At 46.5% G+C, this 26,593-nt stretch overlaps 1 protein-coding gene across 1 annotated transcript in view; it reads right to left on the bottom strand.

The window, feature by feature from the left end:
• Nucleotides 1-21,141, bottom strand: part of RPS6KA3 (ribosomal protein S6 kinase A3) — a 319,536-nt gene extending 298,395 nt beyond the window's left edge. Inside the window, exon 1 of the mRNA XM_082245344.1 lies at nt 20,816-21,141. Coding sequence (XP_082101470.1) covers nt 20,816-20,878 — 63 coding nt within the window. The 5' untranslated portion in view covers nt 20,879-21,141. The remainder of the gene's footprint in view (nt 1-20,815) is intronic.
• Between the last annotated feature and the right edge of the window lie 5,452 nt (nt 21,142-26,593).

Here is a 26,593-nt window from a genome sequence, read left to right as displayed (position 1 = left end):
GTTTTTTGAAGTTATAATTTTTTCCCACAATTCTTGGGAAAATGAAGAAAACATTTTTTTTTCTTTTTTTTCCCCAAAACGTTGTCAATTTATAAGCTATTTCTAACACATAGCATGTACACAGCAAAAATGACACCCCAAAATTCATTCTGCTACTCCCGAGTATGGTGATACCACATGTGTGAGACTTTTACACAGCCTGGCCACAAAAAGACTCCACGTCCAAGTAGCACCATAAGGCGTTTTAGGAGCATAAAACATAAAACTTTCTTACTACCTATCACACTTTTCAAGGCCCTAGAGCACCAATACAATGGAAAAGTCCACAAAATGACCCCATTTTGGAAAGCAAACACTCCAAAGTATATTCTATGAGGCATTATGGGTCATTTGAACATGTCATTTTTTTCCACAAGTTTTTGGAAAATGTGGGGAAAAAAATAAAAACTTTTTTTTTTTTTTTTTTTTTTACACAAAGTTGTCAATTTATAGGATATTCCTAACACATAGCACGTACATAGCAAAAATGACACCCCAAAATACATTCTGCCACTCCTCCTGAGTATGGCAATACCACATGTGTGAGACTTTTTCACAGCCTAGCCATATAGAGGGGCCCAACATCCAAGGAGCATCATCATGCATCCTAGACACTTGCCTAGGCCTATTTTTGACATTTGGTGTTTACAAGCTAAAATCAGTTGTTTTTGCTAGAAAACTACTTAGAACCCCAAAACATTATATATTTTTTTTTAGCAGAGACCCTAGAGAATAAAATGGAGATTATTGCAATATTTTTTATCACACCGTATTTGCGCAGCGGTCTTCCAAACGCAATTTTTTGGGAAAAAATTCACTTTTTTTAATTAAAAAATAAGAAACCAGTAAAGTTAGCCCAATTGTTTTCCATAATGTGAAAGATAATGTTACGCCGAGTAAATTGATACCCAACATGTCATGCTTCAAAATTGCGCACGCTCACAGAATGGTGACAAACTTTGGTACTTAAAAATCCCCATAGGCGACATTTTAAAAATTTCTACAGGTTGCTATCTTCGAGTTACAGAGGAGGTCTAGGGCTCAAATTATTGCTCTTGCTCTAACGATCGCGACGATACCTCACATGTGTAGTTTGAACACTGTTTACATATGTGAGCGGGGTTTCCGTATGCGTTCGCTTCTGCGTGCGAGCTCGCGGGGACAGGGCGCTTTAATTTTTTTTTTTTTTTTTACTATTCATTTTATTTATTATTTTTTATTTTTACATTGTTTTTTTAAAAAAAAAAAAATTGATCATTTTTATTTCTATTACAAGATATGTAAACATTACTTGTAATAGAAAAAGGCACGACAGGACCTCTTTTTTGTGAGATCTGGGGTCAAAAAGTCCTCAGATCTCACAAGTACACTAAAAGATAGAAAAAAAAAAATAAAAAAAAAAATAAAATGAAAAAAAAAAAAAAAAAGAAAAAAAGGGACCTTTAAACTGGTTGCAAGGCAACGACGTTTGCCGTAGCTCCGGTCCTCCAAGACCATAGAGTCGAGTGAGGGCAAGCTTGCCCTCACTCGACATCCTGTCTGTGAGGATCTGGGACCGGATGGTTTTCCCCGCTGCCGGCGGGTCCGGTAAGCGGGTAAAAGGACCAGAATGCGGCAAGAGGGGGGGGGGGGGGAGCACCTCTTCCGCCACCCCAGAAGGGTGATCCCACGGCGAATCCACCGCTGGGACCACCCTTATCGGAAAGCCAACCGTCCACCGTTTAAAAAAATACCAGGGTTATGGCAGCTATCTGCTGCCATAACACCGGTATTTAGGTTTAAACGGAGAACGTATATAAACCTTTTTGGACTTAGACATGGTGGCTGTATGAAGGGTGACAGGTACTCGGGTACTTTGCTGGGCAGGTGACAGGTACTCTGGTACTGATGAGCAAGTGGCAGGTACTCGAGTACTCCGATAAGCAGGTGACAGGTACTCGGGTACTCTTATGGGCAGGTGACAGGCAGGTGATAGGTACTGATGAGTAGTACTGATACTGATAGGTGATACTGATATTGTACTGATGGGTACGGATGATCAGTACTGATACTAATAGGTGATAGGTACTGATGGGTACTGATGAGTACTGATGAGTAGTGATGGGTACTGATGAGCAGCTGGCAAGTACTCAGGTACTTCAGGTGTCAGGTACTCTGATGAGCAGGTGGAAGGTACTCGGGTACTCTGATGAGCAGGTGGAAGGTACTCGGGTACTCTGATGAGCAGGTGGAAGGTACTCGGGTACTCTGTTGGGTAGGTGGAAGGTACTCGGGTACTCTGATGGGTAGGTGACAGGTACTCGGGTACTCTGATGGGTAGGTGACAGGTACTCGGGTACTCTGATGGGTAGGTGACAGGTACTCGGGTACTCCGGTGACGGGTACTCGGGTACTCCGGTGACGGGTACTCAAAGTACCTGTCATCAGAGTACCCAAGTACCCGTCATCAGAGTACCCGAGTACCCGTCATCAGAGTACCCGAGTACCCGTCATCAGAGTACCCGAGTACCCATCATCAGAGTACCCGAGTACCCATCATCAGAGTACCCGAGTACCCATCATCAGAGTACCCGAGTACCCATCATCAGAGTACCCGAGTACCCATCATCAGAGTACCCGAGTACCCATCATCAGAGTACCCGAGTACCCATCATCAGAGTACCCGAGTACCCATCATCAGAGTACCCGAGTACCCATCATCAGAGTACCCGAGTACCTGTCACCAGCCCATCAGAGTACCTGTCATCAGCCCATCAGAGTACCTGTCATCAGCCCATCAGAGTACCCGAGTACCTGTCATCAGAGTACCTGATGGGCTGGTGACAGGTACTCGGGTACTTTGATGGGCTAGTGACAGGTGCTTTTTATTGGGGGGGGGGGCAATCAGTGTGGTTGGGGTGCACTGTACTTGGTAACTAGCTGTTACCACAATCTCCTCCTCACACAGGATCAGTGTGTGAGGAGGAGAACACGGTGACAGCTAGTTACCGTGTTCTCTGATGACATTTGTGACCGGCTGTGATTGGACACAGCCGGTCACGTGGTAAAGAGCCAATTTCATTGGCTGTTTACCTTGATCAGGGTTGGGCTCAGTCCGAGGGACGAGCCTCACCCCCGATCGCTGCGCTGCGGGGATCGAGAAAGGATTTGTGCCGACGTCTTTTTACATGACGCGGTACGGAAGGGGTTAAAGAAACTTTGAATACCCAAACAGCTCAAAATCCTTCGTCCGGTCAGGTTTCAACACCACAGTCACTAAAAACATGTTAAAGTATTTCCCTTGTTAAATAGCCAGTGTCCTAAAAATCACACCACACTGAGGTGTTTTAAGTGACTGTGGTGTCAGAAAAATAAGAGGCACATTCATTTTGCTTTAACACATCTTGAGAAAATGCAAATATTTAATAACTTAAAAAAGTAAAGTCATTTCGAGTCATAGTCAAGTCTCAAGTCATGAATACCAAGTCAAAGTCAAGTCGAGTCTTTTATTATTTAGTCAAGCAAGTCTCAAGTCCTCAAACTGGTGACTTAAGTCAAGTCATGTGACTCAAGTCCCCCACCTCTGGCTGAGACACAGCCATGGTGGCATTGGCTCTCATAGCTGTCGGTCATTTAGCCAATCAGGAGAAAGAGGGGACAGGGCCAAACAGCAGCTCCATGTCTGAATAGACACAAGGAGCTGCAGCTCGGCTCAGGTGCCCCCCTAGCAAGCTGCTTGCTGTGGGGGCACTCGAAAGGAGGGAGGGGCCTGAAGCAGCAACAAGGGACTGAAAAGAGGAAGATCCGGGCTGCCCTGTGCAAAACCAACTGTACAGAGGAGGTAAATACAAAAAGTTTTTTTTTTTAAACCAAGACTTTACAATCACTTTAAGCATGCCCGAAAGAAGCCAATATTTTCTTGACCAAGGCTAGCCATGAGATGAACATTTTTATTATTTTTCCATGAATGGCCTATGTAACAGGGAAGGTTATAAGGAGGGAAGGTTGCACAACTAGGAGAAGTCCAAATATTTAACCCCTCCAGGTCCAATTACCCCAATATCATGCAGAAGCATATATTTTGAGGCCTCTGCAACTTGCTTGAAGGCCTAAGGTAAAATAATGGGATTTTTGTTTTACCATAAAATCCATTTTTCTGATGTTCATACTGCCCCTTACAAGAGTAGGACACTAGACAGAGAAGAAGATTGAACGCACCTATGGGGCAGTCCCTGGGGGAATACTCCCACTTACTGCTATAGGTATTCAGTTTTGTAACAAGCAGTGTCAGAAGAAAAAACCCAACTCCATAGAGGGGCGGGTGCTGTGTCCATCAATGATCATCAGAGAAATGGATTTTACGGTAAGACAAAAATCCCATTTTCTCTTTCATTCACTGACGGACACAGCTCTTCATGTTCTTGATCGTAGGGAAAGCAGTGTCCAACATGATGGGTGGAAACAGTAGAAAAAACAAAGTTCTCCAAGGCTAAACATAGCCAACCAGGTAACTTGGAGCTCAACTGTCAACACCACTAGCTCACCAGAAAAAAAAAAAAAAAAAAAAAAACACCCCAAAAAGGACAAGCCCTCTAAACAGCCGCCTGCAAAACTTTGCGGACAAAAGAAGCATTCGCAGATGCCAACACATTTTATAAAACTTTGTGAATATGTGTACAAACGACCAGGTAGCCGCCTGCAAATCTGCGTCACTGATGCCTGATGACGGAAGGCCCAGGAGGCACTAAGCGCCTGAGTAGAGTCCGCCTTGACAGGGAAAGGAGGAACCTGACCCTTAATAGAATAAGCCTGAACCACCGTCTGTCTGATCCATCTGGAAATGGTCACAGCAGAAGCAGCCAACCCCTTGCAAGGTCCATCCGTGAGGACAAATAGTGAGTACGATTTCCTAAAAGACTCAGTAGCTGCCAGATTAGATTGCCCGAATCACATCCAGGGAGTGCAAGGCAACCAATGTCTTCATTCAGATGAAAGTCAGAGACGACCTTCGGAAGGAACGACGGACATGGACGCAGAACCACCTTATCCCTGTGAACCACCAGGTTAGGTGGACAAGACAATGCTGCCAGTTCAGACATCCTGCGCGCCAAAGTAATGGCCACAAAAAAAAAAGGACACCGAGACAATGTAGCCAGGGGAATCTCAAATATTTTCAAAGGGAGGCTTCTGGAGAACTGACACCAAATTGAGGTCCCACAGCAGCAATGGAGACCGCACTGGAGAAAAAAATGCACCAAGGAGTGTGTGGCCAATGGGCGTTGAAAGAAAAACGCCAAGGCCAAGATTTAAGGCCAGGCACTGCTCAACCACATGTTGGGAGGAAAGCCAAGATCCGAGCCACTGAAAAGGAACGAGGGTGAACCTGGAGTGATTCACACCACGCAATGTACGTCTTCCATGTACGATAGTAAATCTTCTAGCTTTTTAACAGCGTAGGAATCACAGACTCAAGACAACCCTCTGTCATTCAGCACCTGGCTTTCAATAGCCAAGCCATCAAAGCCAGCGACTGTAAAGCAGAATGGAAGATTGGCCCTTGGGACAGCAGATCTTCCCTGAGAGGGAGTTTCCAAGGAGCATCGGCGACCAGCCATACCAGATTGGTGTGCCAAGACCAGCAAGGCCAATCTGGAGCTACTGGGATGACCAGAATCCCTTCTGCCTCGATCCTGTGTAGTAGTCTAGGCAGAAGCTGGAGAAGAGGAAAGGCGTAAATCAGATACTGACTCCAAGGAGCCACTAAAGCATCAGTAGTGACGGGTAGAGGATCCCGAGACCGTGCCACAAACCTCTGAACCTTCCTGTTGAGACGAGAGGCCAACAGATTCACCTCCAGAGTACCCCACCAGAGACACAACTGATGAAACACCTACGGATGAAGAGACCATTCTCCCTGGTCTAGAGCCTGTCGACTAAGTTTATCCGCTTGCCAATTTTCCACCCCTGAAATGTGCACAGCAGAAAGGGCTGGAACGAATGTTTCTGCCTACCTTAGAATGCCGGCTACTTCCCGAGCCCCCTTGGCGATTGACATAGGCCACAGCCATTGCATTGTCCGATTGAATCTACATCGGACACCCCTAGAGATGTCTTGTCCAATAAATCAAAGTCTGATCGCTCGGAGCTCCAGTACATTGAGATTGGACTAGTAATCGACCAATATCGTTTTTTTGATTGCCGATACCGAAATCGATATTTTGGTCATCGCACATCGGTGTCGGCCGAAATTGTCGTACAATAAAATATATTTATTTATATTTGACAGGTACTGGTGTAGAGGGATCTGGGGTTCTAAAAGACCCCAAACCCCTCCTCTGCACTAAGCATTCAAAACGCCAAGTTTGGCTGTTTTGAATGCTGTAATTATTTTGAATTTGTCGCCAAGGTTTTTACACGGAGACCCGATCAGAGCCGAATGCGGCTTTGATCGAGTCTTCTCTTTGGCAGCCATGCAGGATGGTTGCCCGGGTAATGCAGAGGGAGGGGGGGGCAATACGTCCCTTCCCGCTTCTTGTAATGACAGCCAAGCGGCTTCTCAGCCGCATCAGTTGTCATTACAAGACAGCTGACCGTCGTCTACGGACGCCGATACCAGGGTGATGCCTCTAGCTGCAGGCATCACTCTAGTACAAGCACTTTCCTGAAATATCGGTCACTTTGGTGGCCGATTCCGATATAGCGGGGAAAGTGCATATCGGCTTTGCCGATAATCAGTCGATCCCTAGTCTGGACTCTTCGCGAGACCAGACCCCCCCCCCCCCAAGCACAATCTGTGCCGAGGACGCCTCCCCACCTGGACAGGTGCATGCAAGTCCAAAGAGACAACCATCTGCTGGTTAGCAAAAGCCGAATTGCCTCCTCCAACTTTTGAAGTTTCTTCCGAGGAAGAAACACTCTGGCTGTCAGACCCAGATAGACTAGGCTTATGGACAGAACCAGGGCAGACTTCTGAAGATTCAGAATTCAACCTCAGCATTTGCAGAGTATTTTCCAAGATGGCCAACAAGGCGGACAAGGACTCTGCTCGTAAAAGCAGATCATCCAGTGATGCAGTAATGCTAAAACCGGGGCCAACACTTTCGCGAAGACCCGGGGAGTGGAAGCGAGACCAAAGGGTAACGCCACAATTTGATAATGCTCCATGCCCAAGGTAAAGCAGAGGAAACGCTGATGGGTAACACATATTGGGATGTGATGGTAGGCCTCCTTAATGTCGATGGAGGCAAGGGAATACCCCTGATGTAGGGATGCCACCACCGTGTGCATGGACTCCATGTGGAACTTCTGTACCCGCAGACAGCGGTTTAGTGCCTTGAGGTTGAGTATTGGCACACCTTGCCTTCCTTTCTGGGAACTGTAAAAAGGTTTGAGTAAAAACCTTGAAAACTTGCCGACTTTGGAACCAGATCACCCCTTGAAGTAACAAATCTTGCACCGCCCCATAATGATCCTTAAAGCGATCTGGGGATGAATGCAGGTTGGAAGAGAAGAACCTTTCCGAAGGATATGATCGAAACTCGATCTTGTAGCCGGAGCGAATGACTTCATGAACCCACTTGTCCTGGATCAGAGGGGCCCACAGATCCGGAAAGCAGCAAAAACATAACCCCACCCCCCCATGTGGAGGAAGTTTTGTCCGCAGGTCTGGCAGCACCTGGTCATGGTTTGTCCGACCAAGACTTTTTGGAACCCCCAGCGGAGGCCCGAAAGGCCTGGGATCGCTTGTCTTGAGACCCTAAAGGAACAAAAAAGCCACTTATGAGGTGAAAAGGAGGTTCCCCGTTTGCGACGGGACTCTTTACAACTGGAAGCCTGAGGAAGAAGAGAGTACTCTTCCCCCTGTGAAGGCCCTTGATGATGTCATCCAAGGAAGCTCCAAACAGGCGATCCCCCACGAATAGAAGATCAGACAAGGCCTTCTTAGAAGCCTGGTCCGCAGACCAGCATTTCAGCCAGATAACGCGCCGCAGGACCACTGCTGAGACAGACAGTCTAGAAAGCAGGGGAGCGGCATCCAAAGAGACGTCGCAGTCAAACTGTAGACCTTGGACCAACTGAACCGTATGCTCCACCAAGGCGGGGGGGGGCGCGTTTCTCCAGGTCCCGGCGTAAAAAGCTTAGCCCACTCGGTCAGAGTTTGCAACACAAGGAAAAGAGTAATTACGGGACTAATCGCCGCCACAGCCACATACGGCAGGATATTAGCTGGACCTGTAAAGGCCAGGGACTACTCAACCGGAATGAAGGTAGATTCATTTCACCTGGAAACCGCCGAGTCCACTACAGATGTAACCGTCCACCTGTAAAGCATTTAATCCTCAGGAGGATGCCGCAAACAAAAATGCTTGGCAACCACTGCGTTTTGGACAACCCCACTGTTTTGTGACAATATTGTCAAGGTAAGCGGAAAGAGGAACACCCTTGCCGTTTTGGAGGGACTGTGGGTGCCAAAAAGGAACCGGTGCCTCCGATGTGGCATTAGCCGCAACTTCCATTTTTAAAGTTTCATGCACTGACACAAACAGTGCATCCACCAGCGCCTATTTAAGCACAGAGGAGCTAGAGGAGCAGCGAAATCATCCTCACTATCTGAGCACTCAGGGTGAATGGACGCAGACCCAATAGGGTCGCTATATACTAAGTTTACCTGGAAAAACAAACAGGAGAGGCCACCGACCCCGCAAAGGGAACACCGGCCAAGGGCCCACAATGGACCACCTAATGGACCACGCGAAAAAACAAGGGGGGGGGGGGGTTTGCCTGCCGAGCCTTCCATAGAGAACATAATAAGACATATCTCCCTTAAAAGAGAGCCGCCCGCCATGACGCTGAAGCGCAGGCAGAGTACCCTCACTAAAACAGGGCAGGTGCCCGACACAATAAGGGCGGCAAGGCTGTCATTAAAAAAAATTAGGCGCCCCCACAGCACTACCCCTTCGAAGAGAGGTGCCAAGCAGCCCACATGGCCTAGCAGGCCGCGGCCTAAATTTTTCCCAAAGACCCAGTGACTAAAATTTTAGAGGGGCTAGGAATGGGGGGGAGGGAGGGGGAGAAAGATAGGAACCCAGGGCTCCAACAATTGCAGGGAGGGGGCCCACGTCAAACCTAAAAAACTCCAGGGGTGATGAGGGGACAGCTACTTACCACACCAGGATAAGGGTGGAAACGGCTCCATCCCAATGTGGGTGCTGTCAGCCAGGGGGAAACTCTGCGACTCAGGCCAAAGCCAGTTCGTATGCGCCCTCGCGAGCCGTTTTAACTCGCAGGCCAGTGGGGCTATGTTGTGGCCCACCTAGCGCGGAGCTGCGGCCTGCATGCGCTCGCTGGCCGGACTTGGGGGGGGGGGGGGGACCCTAAGGATATATACTATCCAGTTCATTGCCGAGTCCGGCAGTTGATAAGATTCTCACAGGATCAAAATAAAAAAAAATCTATTTAAAAAGAAAAAAATAGCTAGGATCAAAGATCCCAGCTAGGAACTAGGTCCTTACTCCTGACTAGGCAGGAAAAAAGACTGAATACCTATTAGCAGAAAGTGGGAGTGTACCCCCAGGGACTGCCCCATAGGCGTGCTCAAGCTTTTCTCTGCCTAGTGTCCCACTCCTTTAGGGGGCAGCATAACCCTACGGTCATGAAGATGAAGAGCTGTGTCCGCCAATGAACGAAAGAGAAAACGTAGCTATTCCAAACTATTCCCCCTTCTATACACTATAAAAAGTAGCACAATTTTGCAACTTTGACATGTAGAAGCAAAGCTGTATATATCACCACTACTTCGTGTAACCAGGTGGATTATAAGTGTTTTTCTAGGACAGATTGGGCTTTCATTTGGTGGTAAACGATAAAGGATATCTCTTGTTATTCTCAAAGGAAAAACTAGCCCAAAAGAGAAAAAATAAATAAAATATGGGATTTTTGACTTACCGTAAAATCCATTTCTCTGATGTTCATTGACAGACACAGCTCCTGATCATCTTAACCATTGGGTTATACTCCTGAAGGCGATTTGTCCAATGAGCCAGACAAATCTTATCGCCTGAAGTTCCAGTATATTGATCAGTAGTCTTGACTCCCCCAGAGTCCAGACCCCTTGAGCACATCCATGCCCACAACGCCTCCCCAATCAGACAGGCTGGCAACCGCGGGGACCACTGTCCAGTACAGGGGAAGGAAAGGTTTGCCCTGTCGAAAAGCCGGAGAGCAAAGCCACCATATCAGGGACCCTCTCGAATCATAGCTCTACAGGATCAGATTATCTAGAGAGTGTGGATCCTTGTCCCACTTGGCAAGAATCTCCCTTTGCAGAGGCTCGAGTGGAACTGTGCAAACGGAACCGCCTCAAAAAGGTAGACATCAGGCACAGAGCAAGCATACAAGTCCTGAAAGATGACAGACTGCTGCACAACAGGAGCCAAGTCGCATCCTGCAGCTTTGGAGTTTTTTTTCCCTTGGAAAAATTCACCCTGGCTGAAGCCAAGTCCAGAGTCAGACCCAGAGATAGTAAACTTGGTGGATGGAGCCAGAGCAGATTTTTGGAAGTTCAGTTCCTAACTACAGAGTCCGCACAGTAATTTCCAGGTTGCCTTTAAGAGCAGTCAGAGACTCTGCTCGCAGAAGATAGTCCAGGTACCCAGTACGGCAATCCCCCGATGCTGCTACTATGCCAACACTTCTGTAAATACACGAGGAGCTGAGGTGAGACCAAAGGGTAATGCCATGAACTGATCATGCTCCTCACCCACGGCAAGCGGAGGAAATGCCGATGACTGACATATATTGGAATATGAAGGTAAACGTCCTTTGATGTGGGGATGCCACTAGTGTATAAATGGACTCTGAACTTTTGTACCCGCACAAGCGGTTCAAAGTCTTGAGGTCTAGGATTGGACGTACCTTGCCTTCCTTCCTGGAAACTAAACAGGTTTGACTAGAAACCTTGAAAACGTTCCAATTTTTGAACCGCAAGAATCACCCCTTGTAGTATAAAGTCTTGCACCACCCCGAAGAGACTTCGCAGGCAGTCTTGGGACAAATGCAGATTGAAAGAAAAGAACCTCACTGGAGGATAAGATCGAAACTCGATCTTGTAGCCAGATCAGCTCGTGGACACACCTGTCTTGATTTAGGGAGGTCCATGGTTTAAGAAAGAAGCAAAGACTTCCCCCCCCCACCTCAGACACAATTCAGGCAGAAGAGGGCGCCCCCTTCAGGCAGAAGAGGGCGCCCCCTTCAGGCAGAAGAGGGCGCCCCCTTCAGGCAGAAGAGGGCGCCCCCTTCAGGCAGAAGAGGGCGCCCCCTTCAGGCAGAAGAGGGCGCCCCCTTCAGGCAGAAGAGGGCGCCCCCTTCAGGCAGAAGAGGGCGCCCCCTTCAGGCAGAAGAGGGCGCCCCCTTCAGGCAGAAGAGGGCGCCCCCTTCAGGCAGAAGAGGGCGCCCCCTTCAGGCAGAAGAGGGCGCCCCCTTCAGGCAGAAGAGGGCGCCCCCTTCAGGCAGAAGAGGGCGCCCCCTTCAGGCAGAAGAGGGCGCCCCCTTCAGGCAGAAGAGGGCTTGTCTGCAGGTCTGGAAGAACCCACTCTCTATGACGAGACTCCTCGCCCCTGGCAGCCTGTGGAAGAAGAGTACTCTTCCCTCCTGTAAGACCCTTAATGATATCATCCAGGAAGATCCAAACAGGCGATCCCCCAAAAAGGGGAGAACAGATAAGGCCTTCGTGGAAGACTGGTCCGCAGACAAGAATTTCAGCCATATAACACACCGAAGGTCCACTGCTGTCACAGAATAGAAACTAAGCATTCAGAGGGGCACCACAGAAACTGAAACTCCTGGACCAACTGGTACGCCAGCCAGCAAGGGCAGGATGAAGCTGTTCCCCTCCAGATCCTGGCGCAAAAGCTTTGTCCACACCGTTAAAAGTCTGGGACACCAATGCTATGGTGAACACCAGCCTAAGGACCGAACCGGCCATAGTAAACATTTGGCAGACCAAAGTTTTGGTTCTCCTGTCAAAGGGGGTCTTTAAAGGCCGGAAACTCCTCCACCGGAATTAAAGAGGAGTTATTCAGCCTGAAAAACAGGGAATCCACAACAGGTGGGATTGTCCACTTTTGTTTTTTTGTTAACAGGGACTTTTCAAAAGGGATACCGCCTAGCGAAAATGCTTAGGCACAGACATATTCCATTTAGGTCACTGACTCGCAACAATTTTGCCAATGTAGGCAGAAAAAGGGGATACCTTATGCCGCATTTGGGGAGCTGCGGGTACCAAAAGGGACCGGCACCTTCAACGCAGCAGCAGCTGCATCCTCCAATTTTTAAAGTTGCCCGCACTAATACTAGTGCATTCACCAGCACCGTTTCATGCGTGGCTGCAGTAGAAGAGGAATAATCCTCACTATCAGAGCATTTGAAGTGCGTGGACGCAGACCCAGTAGGGTCGCTACATACTAAGCTTACCCCAAGACATCAGGATTGTAACAGACACAAAACAGGCAGGTGAGGGTCACCGACTGATCTTGCAAAGGGGACACCGACCAGGGCCAACGAATTGACCAACTGGACCCCACGAAAAAAAAACAAAGGCCCACATGAAAATAAATGCCCCCCTTAAAAGAAGGCCACCCGCTGTGACGTGGATGCGCAGGCAAGTTACCCAGATGGTTTGCAGAGCTAAAGTGGGGGTGCCCTATGCAATAATGGCGGTATGCTATAAAAAAAACCCCCACAGCGCCGCCTCAGGGAAGCCGCAGCCTAAATTCTGATGGAGGCCCAGCTGCACAGATCCCATTCAAGTGAAGGCGGATGGCTACAGGACACTCACAGGCCAGCCCCCATCCAGTGGTGCTATGTTGCGGCCGACCTAGCACAGAGCTGAGGCCTGCGCACTCTCTGGCCGGACTGGGGAGACCTTAAGGATCTAGAACAGTGGTCCTCAACTCCGGTCCTCAGGGCCCACTAACAGGCCAGATTTTAGGTATTACCTTGGGGAGATGCAGACTAGAATACTGCAATCAATGAGCAGAAAATTCTGTCACCTGGGATGTATTTCAGTTTTCTTGCAAACCTGGCCTGTTAGTGGGCCCTGAGGACCAGGATTGAGGACCACTGATCTAGAATTAGAATATGCAGCCTGTCGCCCAGTCCAGCAGTTAATTGTAGATCTCACAGTATGCAACACATACTAGCACACTGTGCTTTTACCTTGCAGGGAGAAAGTTTATATATTTTTTAGTTTGTTTACTACCACTTTAAACAGTTTTCATATAGAAGCCCAGCATGTTAGGTCCCATTAACACGTTGTGGTGCATTAAGCAGTGTGGCCCAATGCAACATTAGGGGAAATAACATCCGCAGCAATTAGTGCTGTTCACACTTATACACTTATGCACTAAATAGTGCATTTATCATTTTAGCGCAGCAATACTATATAGTGCATCCAACTGCAATACAATAAGTCTTGCATTCCTGCTGCCATCTTGTTTTTCTACACTTCAGCAACCATGAAGGAAAATGTCACAGGAAATAATAAGCAAAAGACACACCGACACAAAAATGCAGTCAAACTACAAGTAAAAGCATTGCAAACTCATGAGAAACCTGCATCAAAAGGCTACAATAACGCACTTTAATGCATCTGAGTGCACATGCCGTAATGCTTGCACGGTGGTGTGAGCCAGCTCCTAATCATTTATTAATAAAAAGGACTTCTGCTGGCAGATGTGACAAAAACAGCAACTCTCAATAAGAGGTTAAATAAGCCCTACATCACAGTTTTGCAGAAGTTCTCCTCTCCCAGGCGATTCATTAACCAGAGATACTGCAGGATAGAATTACACCAGCATGCAACACCAGGGTGGTATAAAGATCCTGAACTATCTCCATCCATTCCCGTACATTCACCACCCACCCACGGATGATGTAGCAAGATCAGAAGGTCAGAGGAGAAACTGAGTAACAGTACCATGTCACAACTAAACTACCCTGCACCACACCCTGCTGACATAGAAAAGCATCAAATAATGTTAACATATCAAATCATACATAGGCACTGTGAAATATGGCTTTCAGCACTGCAAATACAAAGAAGGATTCCCCATCCTATTCAGAGGGAAAAAAAAAAAAAAAAGAAGGGGAGGCCAAATGCCTCACTGTAATGACATATCTACTCTAAACATGAGAAGTGAAATGCATGAGTCTAGAGGTCTCCAACCTCATAAATAATCCACTGCCTCTTTCTGCCAGACTGCCTTGTTTTAGGGGCGATGAATGCTATAATGGTAGTCAGGTTACAGATGAGCAGGACTGAAATGACAGCAGCAGCGAATTTGCTTTCTGGCACTCCTCCACAGCTTCCTAATGCCCAATTACTCAGACAGGTTTAAAGGGTGAAAAGGACATCTAAACTGGGGGCAAAGCAAAATAAATCTAGCTGGGCTTGTCCACAGAACAAAGGAATCCAAGTGAAGCAAAAGGACAGACTCTCACATGGAACATCTGTCAGAAGCATACAGTGAGATCACTGGAATTTCTCGCACAAAAAAAAAAAAAAAAAAAAAAAAAAAAAAAAAAAAAAAAAAAAAACAACCCTCTGAAAACACAAAGACTGAAAAATAAGCTAATATGGGTAAATGAGGTGTTCAAATAAAAGGTCAGTTATTAGAAACATAGGAATTTTGTAGCGGACATACAGTTATTTGAGGAGTGTAAGAATTCAGTCTTGCTAAAAAGCCTGAACTTGCTGATTTCATTTCACATTGGACTGATTCATTTTAGGACAATGTCACTTCCAGTAACTAGATCAATGCTGTATTACATACAGAAGAATAAAGTCCAGCTTCTCACCTCATCATGTCACTTCTAGTAACTACATCAATGCTGTATTCCATTCAAAATAAAGATGTACTGAGACTGTCATCAAGCGAGACTACAGTAAACTACATCAATGTTGTATTCCACACAGAATAAAGACATACTTATAGTCCAGCTTCTACCCTCATAATTCAAAGGGTTTAAATTATTCAGTGTAAATCTTGCTACAGAACAAAGAATACACCCTGGTTGTTCCAATTATACTTATACACCAAAGATATATTCCTATCAAATGACCCCATCACAGAGCCCTGAGAACCAACCGATCAGCGGTGTTTGATCTTTCAGTTCTCAGTATTAGAGCCGGCTGGGGACCGATGCTTCACCTAGCTAGGTAAATAGAATTCTGAGAAAAAAAAAAAGCCATACTTTAAGATCAATTTTAAGCTTGAGGACTAGTAGTAACTACAATGCCAAATTTGACATTTGTATATTTGTTAATGTCAAATAAAAAGTCATTTGACTAGGTTAGAATTTGTAATTTTCATAAAAACAAAAACCAGGTGATCCTATCAAGTCTTGCTCTAAAGTGACAACCCACCCCTCCCATCACCCAACTCTGCTTATGTGTTGTCACCCTATCACATGGACGTCCAATGAAAAATAAAATTGGCTTTGGTCCCCTGCTGTTACCCTCACTGACGTTCATACATATAGACAAGCAGCTGCAGTAAAATACAAAGAATAAAACAAGGTGATTGTCATGAGAATCTCAATCAGGAGGCTATCTGTATGGAGTTTGCATGTTCTCCTAGTGCTGCTATGGCTTTCTTCCCATACTCCAAAGACATGCTGGTAGGTGAATTTGCCCTAGTAAGTATATGCATGCGAGACCAAGACATTAGATTGTAAGCTCCTTGGGGGGCAGGGACTGATATCAATGTACAGCATATGTGAAGTGCTGAGTAAATTGCCAGATGTAAGTATTTGAAAGCATTAACTTGAATAGTGCCCGAGGATATACTTACATGAATCTAGAGTACACACAATGTGGGATAGCAAATGGGCATAGCTCTGTGAGGGAGTTCTATACACCCCTGTAGAAAAGCACTAGATAGAGTTTTTTTTTTAAACTAATCTCAGTATATTAGATTAAGTATAAATACATTTTGTATCATTTTAACAAAAAGTCAGTGGATCCTTGGTTACCATTAAAGTCAAGGATTTCAAACACTTCCATATACTATTTATAGAACATGATGTCTGTGTACGTACCCCCCCCCCCCCTCAATATATAGGAGGAGTAAAATGTCAGCACCTGTAATAACTAAAGACGACATGCTTTCAAAGCAAAGAGGCTGCAGGAGATTAGCAGCACTGATAAGAAACCCAAGGATGAACAAGGTGAATGCCATAAAAAAAAATTCCATGCAGTCCTCACTGTACATTATACATACACCAATCAGCCATAACTTTATGACCACTAACAGCTTATGTGAATACCACTGATTTATCTTGTTACAATGACATCTGAAAATCCGTAGGATAAATTTGGCAGCAAGTAGAATTTTGGCCTCCAAATTCTCCAGATCTCAATCCAATTAAGCACGTTGTCCCTAAAGTTGAGGTATTTAAAGCAGACAAAAAATGGGCACTGCAGTTTGTGCCAGAGACAAAAGCATCAAAATGGGCATGTGAGCAACAGAACTGAACCAAGGAACAATGGAAGAAGGTGACCTGGTCCTATTTTACATCATGTGGATGGTACATGTGCATTGCTTATCTGGGGAAGAAATGGCACCAGGATGCAGTATAGGAAGAAGGCAAGCTGACAGGGGGCAATGTGATCCTTTGGGCAATGTTCTGCTAGAACAACTTGGTCCTACCATTTATGTGGATGCTACTTGACGCAGACCACCTACCTAAACATTGTTACGGACCCAGTAAACCCCTTCAAGGAAACTACACCGCTCAAAAAAATTAAAAGGAACACTTTGAAAACACATCAGATCTGAATGGGGAAAAATATCATGCTGAGTATCTATACTGATATGGACTGGGTAATGTGTTAGGAATGAAAGGATGCCACATTGTTTGATGGAAATGAAAATTATCAATCTACAGAGGGCCAAATTCAAAAACCAATTGAAAATCAAAGTGAAAAAAAAATGCAGCAGGCTGGTCCATTTTGCTGAAATTTCAGTGCAGCAACTCAAAAAAGGTACTCAGTAGTTTATATGGCCCCCACGTGCTTGTATGCATGCCTGACAATGTCAGGGCATACTCCTAATGAGACGACAGATGGTGTCCTGGGGCATTTCCTCCTAGACCTGGAACAGGGCATCACTGAGCTTCTGAACAGAATGAGGTGCAACCTGGCGGCATCAGATGGTTTGAAACAATGTCCCAGAGGTGTTCGATTGGATTTAGGTAAGGTAAGCATGGGGGCCATTCTAGGGTATCAATTCCTTCATCCTCCAGGAACTGGCTAATACTCTTGCCACATGAGGCCGGGCATTGCCATGCACCAGGAGGAACCCAGGATCCACTGCACCAACATAGGGTCTGACAATGGGTCCAATGCTTTCATCCCGATACCTATTGGCAGTCAGGGTGCCATTGTCGAGCCTGTAGATATGCCTCCCCAGACCATCACTGACCCACCACCAAACCGGTCATGCTGAACGATGTTACAGGCAGCATACCATTCTCCACGGCTTCTTCAGACCCTTTCACATCTCACGTGCGCTCAGGGTGAACCTGCTCTCATATGTTAAAAGCACAGGGCGCCAGTGGCGGGCGGACCTGCCAATTCTGGTGTTCAATAGAAAATGCCAATCAAGCTCCACGGTGCCGGGCAGTAAGCAGAGGGTGAACTAGAGGACGTTGGGCCCTCAAGATACCCCCCTCATCAAGTCTGTTTCTGATTGTTTGGTCAGAGATATTCACACCAGTGGCCTGCTGGAGGTCATTTTTAGGGCTCTGGCAGTGCTCATCCTGGTCCTCCTTGCACAAAGGAGCAGATACCGGTCCTGCTGATGGGTTCGGGATCTTCTATGGCCCTGTCCAGCTCTCCAAGAGTAATTTGCCTGTCTCCTGGAATCTCCTCCATGCTCTGAAGAATGTGCAGGGAGACACAGCAAACCTTATGGCAAAGACATGTATTGATGTGGCATCCTGAAGGAGATGGGACTGCCTGTGCAACCTCTATAGGGTCCAGGTATCGCCTCATGCTACCAGTAGTGACACTGACCCTACCCAAATGCAAACCTAGTAAAGAACAGTCAGAAAAGAGGAATAGGAGAAAAAGATGTCAGTGGCCTCCACCTGTAAAACCATTTTGAGTTTGGAGGCTATCTCATTGTTGTCCATCTAGTGCACCTGTTAATTGCATTAACACCACAGCAGCTGAAACTGATTAACAACCCCCTCTGCTACTTAACTGACTAGATCGATATCCCAGGGGTTTGACTTGATTCTTTACTCCGATTAAAAAGTGTTCCTTTATTTTTTTGAGCAGTGTATATTCCCTGATGGCAGTGGCCTCTTTCAGCAGGATATTGCACCCTGCTACACTCCAAATATGGTTTCAGAACACAATGAGTTTGAGGTGTTGACTTCAAATTCTCCAAAGCTCGATCGATTTGAGTAGCTGTGGGATGTTCCGGAAAGTAATCACAACTAAAGGATCTGCAGCCAGATACTACAGCATACCTTTAGAGGTGTAGTGGAGTCGTCCATGCCTTGATAGGTCAGGGTGGGTGGTCTTAATGTTATGGCTGATTGGTAATTGTAAAGTGCTGTGGACATTGTCAGCACTATAGAGATACCTATAACAGATTAAATAGCAAGCTTTCATCTCTGTAGATCCCTAGTTCCAAGTCTGTGGTTCTCTGGCACTTTTTAGGCACCCACAGGGCCCCTGCAGACACTAATCTGTGTTTCCCCAACCCCCTGTTATAGCAGTGATTTCCAGCAGCCTCATGTAATGTGTCTCCATTCTACGACTGTCTCCTGAAGCAAGTCCCTAGTCTCCAGTAACTCTGAGAACATGTCTGCAGTCCCGGAACACCATTTCTGCAATCTGACCATTTTCTGTATTATATCCACAGTCCCTGACCATCTTATGTCGTGCCCATGGTCTTTGACCTGGTGCCCAACTTGCTGCCCTTTGGCACTTTTTGTGTGGCCTTCTGGGTCCCTGCAGACACTAATTTTTCCCTATTGCCCTGTTATAGCAGTGATTTCTAACGGTCTTATGTAGTATGTCTCCTGAAGCATGCCCCCAGCTACCCCTAGATCGCGCCCGCAGTCTCCCGCGTCGCGCCCGCAGTCTCCCGCGTCGCATCCACAGTCTTATGTAGTATGTCTCCTGAAGCATGCCCCCAGCTACCCATAGATCGCGCCCACAGTCTCCCGCGTCGCGCCCACAGTCTTATGTAGTATGTCTCCTGAAGCATGCCCCCAGCTACCCATAGATCACGCCCACAGTCTCCCGCGTCGCGCCCACAGTCTTATGTAGTATGTCTCCTGAAGCATGCCCCCAGCTACCCATAGATCGCGCCCACAGTCTTATGTAGTATGTCTCCTGAAGCATGCCCCCAGCTACCCATAGATCGCACCCACAGTCTTATGTAGTACGTCTCCTGAAGCATGCCCCCAGCTACCCATAGATCGCGCCCACAGTCTTATGTAGTACGTCTCCTGAAGCATGCCCCCAGCTACCCATAGATAGCACCCACAGTCTTATGTAGTACGTCTCCTGAAGCATGCCCCCAGTTACCCATAGATCGCGCCCACAGTCTTATGTAGTACGTCTCCTGAAGCATGCCCCCAGCTACCCATAGATCGCGCCCACAGTCTTATGTAGTACGTCTCCTGAAGCATGCCCCCAGCTACCCATAGATCGCGCCCACAGTCTTATGTAGTACGTCTCCTGAAGCATGCCCCCAGCTACCCATAGATCGCGCCCACAGTCTTATGTAGTACGTCTCCTGAAGCATGCCCCCAGCTACCCATAGATCGCGCCCACAGTCTTATGTAGTACGTCTCCTGAAGCATGCCCCCAGCTACCCATAGATCGCGCCCACAGTCTTATGTAGTACGTCTCCTGAAGCATGCCCCCAGTTACCCATAGATCGCGCCCACAGTCTTATGTAGTACGTCTCCTGAAGCATGCCCCCAGCTACCCATAGATCGCGCCCACAGTCTTATGTAGTATGTCTCCTGAAGCATGCCCCCAGCTACCCATAGATCGCGTCCGCAGTCTCCTGCCTCGTGTCCACAGTCTCTGGCCATCTGATATCATGCCCAGAGTCTGACTATATCCTGTTGTGTGTCTGCCATTTCTGATCATGACTATTCACCTAATTTTATGTGCAGCCCTTTGTTGATGTCGGGGACCACACTTTAGTCTCCCCACTCCCAAATCAAGAAACGACCACTGCTGCTGTAGATTATGCATAACCCATAGAGGTGGTTGCAGGAGGTCACCAGCACAAGGATGAACAAGATGAAAAGCAACTTAGATCACGTATGTAAACAGATGTGGCTGCAAAGAGGGTGCGGGAGATCAGCAGCACTGATGAGCCAGGAAAAAGCTATCTGTAGATTATGGGGACAGAAGTTGCTGGAGATGAGCAGTGGTGAGCACATAAAGTATGATCAGGATGGGTGAGGTGGATTATGATAGAGGTGGAATGGGAATGTGTGGGACTTCAGGCGGAGTGCTGTGTTTATGGGATGTCTGTGCTGTCAGTGTGTTTTGCCCTCCTGTCACCTGCCGCTTCCTGTCTCTCTCTCTCTCTCCTCCATATATAGTCAGTGAGGCTCTCCACACTCCGGCTACAAAGTTGTCTCCAGCCCGGCAGTGAACGGGTTACCACCCCCGGCACGGCTGACTTCCTGGCACAGGCTCTCCCCCCCCCCCCCTCCCTGACATGAGGCGACATGCCCGCTTCTCCTCCCGGCTCACCTCGCTCTCCACTTTCTTCACCGGCACTTTCTGCCACGGGTCTGCCAGCTGCGCCAGCGGCATCTTCCCCGCCGAGCGAGCGGGTTCCCGCACTAGTCCCGGGGGAGCAGCGAAAAGAGCGAACTCCCTGCTCTGTCCGGCCGCTCTGCTGGCGAAGCCGCCGCTGCTGCTGTCTGTCGTCCAATAGCTGGCGAATGCGTGCCGCTCCAGCGTACAGCTCCTCTCCCCACACACTAGTCACACTCTCTGCTCTCCACTTCCTCTCACAACATGGCGTCCCGAGCAGTACCTGCCGCTGGCTTCCTCACGTCACGTCTAGGGGGCGGCACATTTCCCCCGCCTACTGTCTGGGGCAACAGGTGACAGCGAGGGGAGCTGAGGGGCGGGGCCTAGCCTGTGGGGACGTGACAGCGTACGTCAGATCGGCCATCTTGGTGGAGGCAAAAGAGTGCCTTTTTTTTTTTGTAGCTTACAAATCAAGTTTTCTCAATCGCGCGTGACTTCACAAATTGTTCTGCATACCTTTACACATTGCTTTTGTCTGTGGATGGTTTTGAGCATAGTCGTTATGCTATTGCCCAAGAAAGGAAACAAAGTTTACAAGAAGGGCATTCCAAGCATTGTAAGATTAATACAGCATGGATGGGGAATTGTGAACATGCTCTTATTACAAGGACAAACACAGAAGGATTCAAAATATTTACTAGCGTACTTCACCTTTACCACAAAACTGCCTGTGCAGATAAGGGCTGCTTTTAGATCATAACAGACTGTGCAGCTTTGACCAACGTTGAATAATGTTCTTGTTATAGGTGTGTAGGCCATTTAGTACTGCATGAGGCCTGACTGGAAAACTAGAATTCCTAGAATTCCTTTCTTGGGCAATAGCATAACGACAATGCTCAAAACCATCCACAGACAAAAGCAATGTGTAAAGGTATGCAGAACAATTTGTGAAGTCACGCCCGATTGAGAAAACTTGATTTATAAGCTACAAAAAAAAGTCACTCTTTTGCCCCTACCAAGATGGCCGATCTAAAGTACACTGTCACATCCCCACAGACTCCCCTCGCTGCCACCTGTTGCCCCAGACAGTAGGCGGGGGAAGTGCATCGCCCCCCTAGACACAGAGATGTATAGTAACTAAGTAGAACTACTTCACTACTGTACTTAAAGTGGAGTTCCACCCTAAATGTAAACTTACCTCCATCTTCTCGCTCCGGGTCACCTGAAAAACAAATGGATAATCGCAATTTTTTTTTTTTTTTACTTACCTTGTAGAGAAAATATACTTACCTTACTTCCTTCTTCCTCCCCTCGGCGGCCACGGCGATTCGTCACTTCCTGGCTTTTGCAATGATTCCTGGGAGCTGAACGTCATCGCTCCCAGGAATCAATGCGCCTGCACCGGCCCCGACGTCAGTTCCGGTGCAGGCGCGTCATTCCCTTCTAAACAGCTTCTGGGCATGCCCAGAAGCTGTGGAGGGATGACGCGCGCGCCCCGGAAGTGACGGCGGGGCCGGGGCAGTGCATCGTGGGACCATAGAAGAAGGAAGAGGACGCAGAAGAGGATCGCGCTGGCTTCAAGCTGCCCATACCTGAGATGGCAGCGCTGGACAATACTTTTTCAAGGTAAGTATTTTTCCTAAAAGGTAAGTGCAACCCGGGACAGATCAGAGGCTATCCATTGTGGAATGTACTAGCCCTGACTGCCCCGGGGGTATTTTTATAAAAAAAAGTATTCCCAGGGTGGAACTCCGCTTTAAGTACCGAAAGGCGGTATCTGTACTTTCCTAGAGTAGAATTTTTTTTCTCCTACTTCCACTTTTACTTCACTACATTTTTTCGATGATTTCAATACTTCTACTCCGATATTTTGTTTTTGTGCTGCATAGTTACTCGTTACAATTATAACAATTACCACTGCCAGAACAGTAGATGGCAGGTTTCATGAAGTTCAAAAAAATGTGTATAATGTCATATGTAAATTAGCGCATACGAAAATAAATGCTACTGTATGTATAAATAAAATGGTCTACATATCTGCTGTTAAGGGGAAAGAGAACCTCCCAACCAAGGAGAGTCACAAGCGTACATAGACCTTTTTTCTGATAAGAGGCTGATTTGGCTTTTTTCACTGGAAGTTGAGAGCACAGGTTTTGCAGTTTTGTTTCACTGGAAGAGTCTATTTGGATATTATTTTGCACTTACCTTCATCCGCCGGGTAAGGGGGAAATCCACAAGGTGGTGGGAGTCTGCACCTATTAATTGGAATAGCACCTGTTTGATTCCTGCACCTTTGAAAATATATTCATCTTGTTTTGTCACATATACAGTATATGGTATTATGGCATTATATATATATGGACTTTTTATTGACTTTGATTTCATACACTCTTCCTTTATTTCCTTATTGGAATATATTGTTGTATATCACATTGGTTTATATATGATTTTGCGCACCAATAAGCTGTGGAGAAAAAAAAACATGCAAGGAAGAGAAGGGGGATGCTTTAAAAGGCGAAAGGGAGGGACATACTTTATCTGTTTTTGTTTACAAAAAGTTACAGCCAAAGGAATTGTGATTGTCATTTAGGTTAATCATTTGAAATAATAAAAAACAATATGATGTTCAAACTTTTGACTTCTTTCTTTAATAATTACATAACACAGTACTTGTACTTTTACTTTCAGTACTTGAGTAGCAAAATTTAAAAAAAAAAACTACTTGCAATACTTAAGTACAAAAAATGTTGAATACTTTAGTACTTCTACTCAAGTCACTTTTTGATAGAGCACTTCCACTTCTACTCAAGTCACTTTTTGATCGAGCACTTGTACTTTTACTCAAGTATGGGTTTCGAGTACTTTATACAGGTGTGCCTAGACATGACGCAAGGAAGCCAGCAGCAGGTACTGCTCAGGACGCCATGTTGTCCTAAGAGATGTCTAGTGTTACTGTTCACCTCCACCATCACAGGTGAGATCTCAAACGCTATTGTATCAGGGGAGAGAAAGAGTATGTGAGAAGGTTTGAGCCCCTGTTCACATCGGGGCGTACTGACATGCAAAATCGCAGCCTATTGCCAGCAAGGGCACCGTCCGAATCGTTGCGGTGCCACGCCGATTTCCAGAAGTAGTTCCTGCACTACTTTTGCCAACTTTGGGGGCGATTTCAATAGACATTTGTGCATGAACACACACAGATGTCTTTCAAATCCCCCCCTAACGCAATGAAATGCTGGTTTGAAATCATGCAAGTTCAGCTAAACTCGCATTATTTCAAACCTGCCTCCAATTTGAACCAGGGCTGAATCAGAGAAACGGCTTACTCCTGTGATGGTGGGGGTGAGCAGTAACAGCTGGGAGTGTCTTAGCAACAAGGCAGGACAGGGAGATGCAACTTCTAGGAGTTTTTTAGTCAGGCTTTAGGAAATACGTAAATGGCCTACACGTGTTACAGGTGCTTTCTGCTTGCCTTGGTTTTCACTGCTCCTTCAGATGTCATCAGCACCACCAATCCCATTTGGGGTCAAACAAGATATTTTATGGCAAGGTCAGTGACAGCACCCCAATCCAGTGAGACTACTTTTAATAGCCTATATACTATAGCACCATTTGTAGTTATAGGAATGTTTGTGTACATATATAAGACAACTAAGTATCAAAAAAAATATTTTATTCATTACCTTTAAAATATTTACAAAACATGCTCTCCACTTAGAGGTTCCCAACATGTATAGATTTCATGCACAATTCACATGTAGGCTCGATGCATTTCGGGAATCTTTCTTCAGGAGCGCATGTGAAGGAATCAACACATTTTGTTGTTTTCTGCTACATATTTTTGGTAAAAAAAATTTGCAATAAGCGTATTTTGATTGGTTTGCGCAAAAGTTATTGCGTTTACTAAGGGAAATATTTCTGTCATTTTTGGTGTTTTGGCGGCGAACTGCGACATTGTGGCAGACAGATCGGACGCTTGACTGACATTTTTGACACTTTTAGGGGTACCAGTGACATTACTACAGTAATCAGTGCTATACATATGCACTGTTAAGGCCCGTACACATGTAGCGATTGTCGGCCGTAAATATTCGGCCACCGACCGATCGGCTGATTGTCGGCTTGTTAGTATGATGCTTCCGACAACCGACTGCGAATTTTCGGCTGAACAGAATCTGGTGTGCAGGCTTTAAAATTTTTGTTGGCCAACACCAGAACGGCCGATTGTTCCTCAGTCATTACAGAATTCGGCCGACAAACAGCAGATGAGCAAGACTGGGCATGCTCAGAGAAGAAAAAACACACGGAAAGTTAACCATCACATGATATCACTTCTGCAGTCGGCTGTTGTTGGCCGACAAAATTCGTGTGCAGTCTTTAGCACTTTTCAACCGACAGGACACCTCCGGACAAAAGACGGCCGATCGTTCGGCCGACATTCGGTACGTGTGTACGGCCTTAACTGTAAAAATGACATTGGCAGGGAAGGGTTAAATTTTTATTGGAGAGGGAGGGGTTAATGTATGCCTGGTGCTTACTGACGTGTGTGGGGGGAGGTGACTGAGTGACACAGGGACAGATCACAGGTTCAGCTATGCTGAAGCCTGCAATCTGACCCTGCCTGTCACTTAGGAGATCCGCCCGCTTTGTTTACACAAGCGGGTGGGTCCCACAAGCGGGTGGGTCTCCACACTCGATTCCCCAACGATCGGGGAAGAGCGGCGGTAATCATCACTGCTTTTCCCCTGGCCCGACTCCCGCTGTGACTAAATACAGCGGGAGCGAGAGAGGGGAATGTCTGGTGACGTAGGTCTACGTCGCCAGACGATAACGAACCACTTTGCCTCAGTACAGTCAACGTGACTGGTCGGCAAGCGGTTAAAATATTTACAAAACATGTTCTCCACTTAGAGGTTCCCAACATGTATAGATTTCATGCACAATTCACATGTAGGCTCGATGCATTTCGGGAATCTTTCTTCAGGAGCGCATGTGAAGGAATCAACACATTGGAGCCCACTCTTGATCTCTGTGGAAATATCAACAGATATAATTGACTAGAATTTATAACATGATTATGTTTCCCAAGGAGGTGCATTTAAAAAACGCTAAGATGGAGCCACTGCCTCTCAGATAGAGACCTCTGGAAGTAGCCAGGAAGTAACCAGCAGTCTCACAAACACGAGATACACTAGGTAAAATATCGGCGCATACACCACCACTGAAATAAGCTGCTGACACTCAAAATGTAATCTACATAACCAAACAGTATACAATATCAGTGGAAATTAGTGGAGCGCTAAAAAGTTAATAAAAGTGCAAATAGTCCATGCAGAGGAGGAAGGGGCCCATGTGGATAAAGAAGCACTCAGAGATTTTTCTATGGTCTTGCAACTTCTATAGTGACAGCAAATCCACCACCAGATAAGGTTGGCCCCTCACCTCAAAACTCTGATCACAAAGGGTCAAATACACCAGAATAATTTCCACTGAAACCGGTAATAGAACCTTTGGCAGGATGGATGGATGGGATGATCCCAGCTCCTCCAGATACCTCCAGGTGATAACGACCAGACAATCCAAGTACTTGCTCTCTAGTAGTGTGTCTCAAAAAAAGGGGGCAAGGGATTGCATGGTGAAGTACGTCTTAACACGTTTATTAAATAAAAGTAGAAAGTCTCTTACATGAAAAACAGCAAAACAGCATTCAAAGCTCTTAGGCTGGATACAGCGATCGAACCTTTCCTCGAGCGGCTCTGTGAGACGGAGCCG

The sequence above is a fragment of the Pelophylax lessonae genome (assembly GCF_965119305.1).
Source record: "Pelophylax lessonae genome assembly, chromosome: 2".
Taxonomy (NCBI): Eukaryota; Metazoa; Chordata; class Amphibia; order Anura; family Ranidae; genus Pelophylax; species Pelophylax lessonae.
Note: the sequence above shows the minus strand (reverse complement) of the source record. Positions and strands in the feature narration are given on the sequence as shown.